The 8,754-nt window shown below is 28.2% G+C and overlaps 1 protein-coding gene across 1 annotated transcript; it reads right to left on the reverse strand.

The window, feature by feature from the left end:
- Positions 1-6,732: 6,732 nt before the first annotated feature.
- LOC131063541 (late embryogenesis abundant protein 2) lies at positions 6,733-7,596 on the reverse strand. Its single transcript, XM_057997392.2, has 3 exons — positions 7,396-7,596; positions 7,121-7,309; positions 6,733-6,990 (listed from the first exon to the last, which is right to left on the reverse strand). The coding sequence occupies exons 1-3, from the start codon at positions 7,483-7,485 to the stop codon at positions 6,901-6,903; spliced, it is 369 nt and encodes a 122-aa protein (XP_057853375.2). The 5' UTR covers positions 7,486-7,596; the 3' UTR covers positions 6,733-6,900.
- Positions 7,597-8,754: the final 1,158 nt, after the last annotated feature.

Genomic DNA, 8,754 nt, shown 5'->3' on the forward strand with positions numbered 1-8,754 from the left:
TTGGAGAGATTTTTCTTGATGCGAGACACAGATACCGTTCGAATATGGATGTGGTGACCATGGTGGTGGCATGGGGTCTTGAATTGGGGGACTCCACAAACAATGTTTTGTGGGTGGTGAGGTCGATTCTGGATGATGAATGGCTAGTAGGGTTGGATTCAGTATTGGAATGGGATATTCCAGGCATGGGGTTTGATGTTAGTGAATGCTTTGCAGACCAGAGGATGGCAGACCTACATGAACTTATTCCTTTCATGTGCTAGCTGACGGGGTATAACAGAGGTGAGCATCGTACTGACGCTGTAATTGCATGGGATTCCTTGAAGAATCTCCTTTGGTAGAGGGAGGTAGTGGGTGGTGGAGTGGTGATTCCGGTGAACAATGTGGGTGAGGGAAATGAAGAACGACGAAGGGAAAGGCAGTCAGGCAGAAGGGCTTGAGTTGAATGAACGGGAAACGTGTGAGGACGTTTGGTTTTTGGTGACTCTGGTTGATGGCCCCCCATGTATGGTTTAAAATGGTTGTTTTAAAAATGTTTTGGTCTCTGGTTTCCTCTATGCATGTGCAAAGAAAATTTCGTATAATATGTATTTGGTCATGATAATCTTTTTGAAAATTTTGTATCCTATGTAAAGGTTTGTTTGGAGTCTATACATTGTTAATGGTGACTAGGGTTTGGTTTGTAGAATCAATTATGTTTCTTATAGTCAAATGGTCTATGAATTTGGCTCTAGATCTCCCATGATGGCCAAATTCAATTTTGGTGTTGTTATGGAGTCTTTTGGTGGAACAATAGTGAATTATGGTGGATAATTGTCTGATAAAAGTCGAGATATGGTGGAAGATTATGTTGCTGGTTTGGAGGATAGGGTGAAGGTTTTTTGGTTCAACTTTGTAATTTTCCTCTTACAAAGACCGTTTGCATAATGTATTAAAAGCAATGTAATATTTCTTGAATTAATATTAATAAAATACCTTTATTATCGATAAAAAAAAGTAAACTCTGATTTATTATTTTTGGTATATAATAAAGTATTATTATTATAATAAAAAAGGTAAATTTGAGTAGCCAATAATTATAGTAAGGAAATATATTAAGGTTGGCATTTCATAGACAAATTAGATTTAGATTTTAAATATTTTTCATTTTAAAAATATTTAAGAATAAATGAATAGTGATGTAGATATTCCACATATCTTAATCAATTAAAAAAAGTAAATAGTAAATATAAGTATTCTATATATATAAATAAATATTTAAAAAATAAAATAAATTAATAAGATATTTAATTCAAAATTTAATGGAGATATTATTATTTTCTGTCATGGAATTATAGGTTGTTTGTAACTTTTATTATTATTATTATTATTATTTAACTATTAGAGGAGACATTTTTTCATATTAAAGTTCTTTTTAATTTTTCTTTGTTTTAAAAATATTTAATATAAATTATTTTCTAATTATAAAAATTTGGTGGCCTTAAAATTTATTTTATAAAACATAATTGAAGTACTAACCTCTTGATTTATTTTATAAATTAGGTTGCATTAATAAATAAATTCCCTTATAAAAATGTGCATTTATTAATTATATCACTTTGAAAAAAAATTATTATACATTCTTACAAATAATTCAACAAAATTAAGATAATTAGAATTTTCATTAAAATTTACATTATGTATTCTCTTGTGGATTTGGCCCATTTATTTTCATACCTATAAATTCAACCCTTAAAGATTCAAATTATTTTTTATAAATAGCTTATTACCTATTTCTATTATAAAAGGCATTGCCTCTCCCTCGTTTAAGACTATTTATCGAGATCTACAAATCTTCATCCATCTATCATCCAAAATTATAGAGGGGTACTTATCTAGTTGAGTTACTCTCAAAATTGATCTAGCCTGTATCATAATGTCGTGCTATATTTGCATGTTTTGATTGTATTACCCTTTTGACAACAAGTTTTTAAAAACCCTAATTTCACACTAGATCTTTGTATCATCCTTTTGTATCTCTTTATTTTTATCTCTACCCCCACCTCTCTCTATTTATTTCTCTCCCTCTTCATCTCCCCCTTTATTTTTATCTCTACTTTTATCTACTCTAAACTAACCACACTAATAGTAGAAGCTTAACTCTCATTTTTATTTCTTCCTCTATTTCTCTCTATCTATTTCTCTCTCCCTCTATCTTCAACCCTCCTTTTATCTACTCTAGTCTAACTAGACTAATGACAGAAACATGATGCTTTGCATCCCTTGTTTTTTTAAAGGTAACATATTTTTAGCACCAATTCTTACAAGATCTTTGTTCACATTGAGATTTTGAACAAATTATACCCTATTATCAATGATGCCAATGATTTAATACTTTAATATTTTGAACAAATTGTACCATATTAAAAAATTGGATTGTATTCCCAATGATTTACTTTAACGTTTTGAAAAAATTGTACCCTATTAAAAAAGTAGAACAAATTGCACCTTATTAAAAAGTGGATTGTATTGCCTATGATTTGGTTTAATATTTTAAAACAAATTGTAAAGTGGATTTACTTTAATATTTTAAAAAAATTATAAAAGTGGATTTAAAAAATGGATTTAAAAAAATAAAATGAAAGGTGAAAGCTTCTCAAATTTATCTTTTGACGAGGATGAAGCACTATTGAACAAGTGCCATGTAGTGGCTAGTACTTGCCATTTAGATTTGTAAAAGTAATTGAGTATGTTTTTTTACAATTAATTAGCAATAGAAGAGATTAATAATTTTGTAACTGAACTTTAATTGGATCAATAACCCTAATTAAGTTTTAATCTTATTTGAACCCTAACTATAATACTAATTGAATGTTAATTATAAATTAATTGAATCCTAAATTTAACACATAATAATCCCTAACCTAAATTGAGCACTAATATTAACCCTTACCCCAACCCTATTTTAACTCTAGTAAAAGTCATGGTTCTAATTTCAATTATAACTCTAATCTTAAATGAATTGTATTCCAAACATCTTTGAATCCTATCAATAATTTAACCTTAGCACTAAATGAAATTTTTTACATACAAGTCTAATTGATCCTTAACCCTAACTCCAATTTTTAACTTTACCTAACCCTTACTCTAATTAAATCCATACCCTAACCATGTTTGAACTATAACCATAATTTAATCCTAACTCAAAAATTATTTTATAACTTTAATTAAACACAATTGAATCATAGTCCTAACCCTAATTGAACCCTACTCCTAATTAAACTCTAACACTAAGCTATTAATCTAATCCTAATTGAACTATAATCCTAACCTTATTTGTAGAGTAATAGAATATGTTTTTTTCAAACAATTAGCAAATATAAGAGATTAGTTAAAATAATCATACAATTAATTATTTAAAATCAATTTATTTAATTTTTTTCAATTAATAATATTATAAATCTTCTAAAATTTAATATTTATTTGCAAATGTGATTTATGAATAGATCATAAATTATACCTAAATAGTATTAAAGAAAATTTAAATATTTGTTGCAGCAAAAGAGAGGAAATGAGAACAATTTTTATTTATATTAGATTGTATTAATATTCATTATATTATTTTTTCGATATTCATTGCATTATTTTTTAAAATATTATTACTTTGTATTATCTTACATTAAGCATAATCTAATCTTGTTTTATTTGTATTATAAAAGTGTGAATTTTATATTATTAATATCAAAATTATTAGATTATTAATTTTTATTATTCTAATTACTAATGTATTATATTGTTGAATTAATATTATTATCAATATTAGTACTTTAATTATTAGAATATTTGTATTTTAAACATTATATTACTATTTTATAATTTTTATGACTATATTAATAATTTTTTATATTATATTATGTTATTATTCTATTGTTTTAATGTTGTTATGTTATTAAAATTTAATACTATTAAATTAGGGGAGAAGAATGCACCTTGTAATGGTAACTACCAAGATTTTCACAATTAATTAATAGTCAATTAATTTGCATCAAAACATTTTCACCTACAACAAGTTTAGATTTATTATCAATTTTTTTATATTATCAAATTATATAAATTTAAATATTTAGATATAGATTGTAAATAATTTGAAAATAAAATTAAACCATACTAAATATTATTTTAATGTTGATTTGTTATCAAAATTCAATACTATATAACTAGGTGAGAATCAAAACATTTTCACCTACAAGAAGTTTAGATTTATTATCAATTTTTTAATATTACCAAATTATAAAAATTTAAATATTTAGATACAGATGTAAATAATTCGAAAAGAAAATTAAACCATACTAAATATTATTTTAATGTTGATATGTTATCAAAATTCAATACTATTAAATTAGGTGAGAATGGTGCTATTTATAAATTACTTAAAAAGTAAAAGATAATAGTAATTACCAAGATTTTTACAAATTAATTTGCATCAAAATATTTTCACTTACAAAAAATTAGATTTATTCTCAAATTTTTTATAATATCAAATTACAAAAAATTAAATATTTAGATATAGATTGTAAGTAATTTCATGGATCTAAGAAATCTGATATCAAAATTCAATACTATTAAATTAGGTGAGAATGTTGCTATTTATAAATTACTTATTTTTACAAATTAATTTGTATCAAAATATTTTCACTTACAAAAAATTAGATTTATTCTCAAATTTTTTATAATATCAAATTACAAAAAATTAAATATTTAGATACAGAGTGTAAGTAATTTCATGGATCTAGGAAATCTGATAATAAAATGCAAATTATTTGAGCCAATTAGATTGAAGAAAAACAATTTTGTAATTGAAAAACTTAAAAATCATGCTCTTAACTATTAAAAAATTAGATGCAATCGATTGCAATAATACTAGCCTACTAGCCTAACAACAAGTAATTAGATTGAAGAAAAACAATTTTGTAATTGAAAAACTTAAAAATCATGCTCTTAACTATTAAAAAATTAGATGCAATCGATTGCAATAATACTAGCCTACTAGCCTAACGACAAGTACTAATTGTAATTGAAAAACTTAAAAATCAAGTACTAATTGTAATTGAAAAACTTAAAAATCATGCATAACTATTAAAAAATTAAAAAAAACATGAAAAAAAAAAATTCATAGATATAATTGATAAAAAAACAATTCAATACTAACCATGAAAATTAGATGCAATGGATTGCAATAATACTAACCTAACGACAAATATAACTATTAAAAAATTAAAAAAAACATGAAAAAAAAAAATTCATAGATATAATTGATAAAAAAACAATTCAATACTAACCATGAAAATTAGATGCAATGGATTGCAATAATACTAACCTAACGACAAATATTAATAAAGCACGTGCGACATTTTAAAGCTACTAAAAATGAGATCGACGTAGATTCCTGATCAACGTCATACTGCATTTAATGCAGAGATAAGAATCTGATCTATCGTTGGTTTGGCAGGATTTCTTTAACATAATGAGCTTGTCTGAACGTATCGAACTTATCTTTTTACTGCGTCAGACGGGGAGCTTTTGTTTCAACGTCATACAAATTTCCGACTGAAACCTGCCGACAATCCAATCTACCACAATTTAAATTTTTTGACCCTGAAAGTTGTTTGAGCGTATGGAACATTTTTTGTTTTGTGGCATTAGACAGATTTCCGACTTAAACCGTCTAAATGTCGACTTCGTTAATTCCATTAGTGACCAACTGTTTACACGCACATAAAAGCATCAGAGATGGCGAGTTCTCGTCATTACCCAAATTAAAAATTACTACCCTTACCTAAATAACTAAAGCTAACTAGCTAACTACCAAACTCTCCGTCTTCGTTATTGAGGAAGATTCCCACTATATATATATATATATATATATATATATATATATATATTAACATTCACACAATAATAATGGTTTATTTATATAAACTCCTCATTATCTTCAAGGTATTTTGTTTCCTCTAAAAACTATTCTTATTTTTATATCCAAAATCAATGAAAGAAAATAATTACCTTTTCTTAAATAGAGTTCGAGATTCACTCTTTCTAAAGATGATAATATTGAATTGATTATTTTAAGTATATTTTTATGATCATTATGTCTACTATATGAAGGAAGATCAGATTTCAAATTTTATTATTTGTTGGCTCTTTCCAAAATACAAATCGGGCTGCCAATAAACTCTTACAAGCTCTTTGAACATGATTATGATTTTTAAATCTAGTTTACGAATTTGATTGAATTCAGCTTAGTAAGGTATAAATAAGACATTTAATGAACGAACAGATTATTAAGGTGAATATCTCCTGTTCTCTTGAGATTGAGAATCAAAGAAAACTGATATCTAATGAACAAGCAGATAAGCTAAATATCCCCTGATCTCAAAATTGGACTTGTGATTATCTGAAAAGTACTGAACTTAGAGTGCTCAAACTATTTATATATAAACCAGCAGGAGTGGAAGGTATGAGAAGTAAACTAATTCCATCATTCTGTAATTAAGATTAATAGAAGAATGAATTTGCAGAAGATGCTTAACACATCAATACGTAAAACTATTGATTCATTTCAAATTCATCAATTCCAACCATTTAATCTGCTACTATATTACACCTCCGCACTTGAGATTCATCTTCCATCTTGAAACATATCAAATGGAAACCAGAAGTGTTGGTAAAACTGAATCAAATAAGAGACACTGATAATATGACATAAGACAGATTGATTGATATTGATATTGAGGAAGAATTGTCTACAGACAACAACCGCCTACTTTTATTATACACAAAGACTACACAAACACAAGCAGATGAAGTGCACTAGAACAAGACAGTAAACATCCTCTAGTAGTCAACACTGAACAATGCTCACTACTGCTGGTCCTCATTATTGCCTCCAGAGAAGGGTTTCTTTACAGTCTCTGCTGCTCCCTGCACCACTCCTTTAACCTTCTCCCCAGCCTGTGTGAACACACCCACAAATCAAAACAAGAAATAAACAATACCCATTTACTAGAAAAATGGAAACACCAATAATCAGAAACCAGGAAAGACTAAAAATTTCAAAACAAAACAAGAAAAAAGGACAAACCTGCTGGAATATAGTACCAGTTTGTTCCTTGGCCTGCCGAGCCTTTTCAGCAGCAGTCTGGGAGGCTTGAGAAGCCTTCTCCTTAGCCATTTCAGCAGTTCCTCCTGCTTTCTCCTTCGTCTGCTGGGTGGTCTCTGAAGCCTTTTCCTTCGCCTCACCTGCCTTCTGTTGAGCACTCTCCTTCACACCCTGAAAGTTCAGACACAATACACTATAAACACAGATTCATTCATAACAAATGCGTTAGAGTGATTTTGAAGAATGGTATTTATTACTTGGGCATGTTGTTGAGCTTGGCCGCTCTTCTCCTGCCCATAAGACTTTGCACGATCAGCAGCATCAGAGGCATTGTCCCTAGCCGACATATTGCTTCTTCTTCTTCTTCTTCTTTTCTAGACAAAATACAAACTGAAAACTGAAAACTTGCTTCGATCACACCAATACACTGAAAGCAATGCTATGAAATAATGAGTTGAGTGGCATACTCCCAAAGTGGTAAATATATAAGCCTGCTGGTGTTATATGGGCTTGCCACGTTTTGTGGACTTTGACACCTACGGAAACACTTGTCGTTGTTCTAATGGGAGTACGTGCACAATCTTTGTTTCTCTCCATCGGACATATGTTTGTACCAAAATACACGGCGTTATTTGCTAATCGTACACTCCAACCCAGAGTTATGCTGCCACTGCTACCATTTGAGGGTGCCCATAGTTGAGATTTGTATATTGATTACAATTATCATTTAGGTAGTTTAGGTCGTGTGTTCAATTTTTCGATTTGTGGATTAGAGTCTATTGCACATTGTTCGAGAGGTTATTGGTGGTTCATTATGTAAAGAGCTAGGCTTCAAGTTATTGGACTAAATTCTCGATCCCTCTTGGTAAAAACAATCAATTTTTATTTAATTTTGGATTAGTTTTGATGAAATAGATTTAGTATAATTATATATCTAAAAAAGGCGTACTTTCGTGTTAAGACAAGTCATATTTTGATTGAATGACTTATACAAATATATATCAACAAAGAACATATTTTTATATAAAATTAAGATAATTTTCTAATATTTCACCTATTTTTATTTACTTTCATTCTTATCTATTAAATCTCATCCTATGCATATTTACATATTCTTATACATAAGTAATTTATTGTGCCTTTATCTTTGAACTCCTCCATACTTTCTTTCCCCACCTCAATATTAGACACTTTCATACTTAGGTCAATCTTATGACATGTGAGGTTGATCCTTCCCATGTGCAATTTAATCAATTTTTTTTAAAAAAATAAATATTTGTTGATTCTTGCCTATTTCACTAGTCATTTTTGACCGACTTGTTACATGCTTGTGCAATTAACTGCCATGTCTTGATATTTTAACACATTCAATGTGCATTCATTTATTGTCAACTATCATTCTCATATTTTAAGCACTAAATAGGAGAGTCATTCTAGAAACCCTTCTCTTTGTATTAAGTAATTTTAGGATATTTTCTTGACTAAAAAGTGTTGTTTTTGATAATTTCCATGACCATAAAGTTAGTCCAATTAAGGAGGTCAATTTAAGAGAACACGACCCTTGAGATAATTTGGTAATTATCCTTAGGTATGGTAAAACACTATAAGACCTTGAT

Source organism: Cryptomeria japonica, chromosome 4 (assembly GCF_030272615.1).
Source record: "Cryptomeria japonica chromosome 4, Sugi_1.0, whole genome shotgun sequence".
Lineage (NCBI taxonomy): Eukaryota > Viridiplantae > Streptophyta > Pinopsida > Cupressales > Cupressaceae > Cryptomeria > Cryptomeria japonica.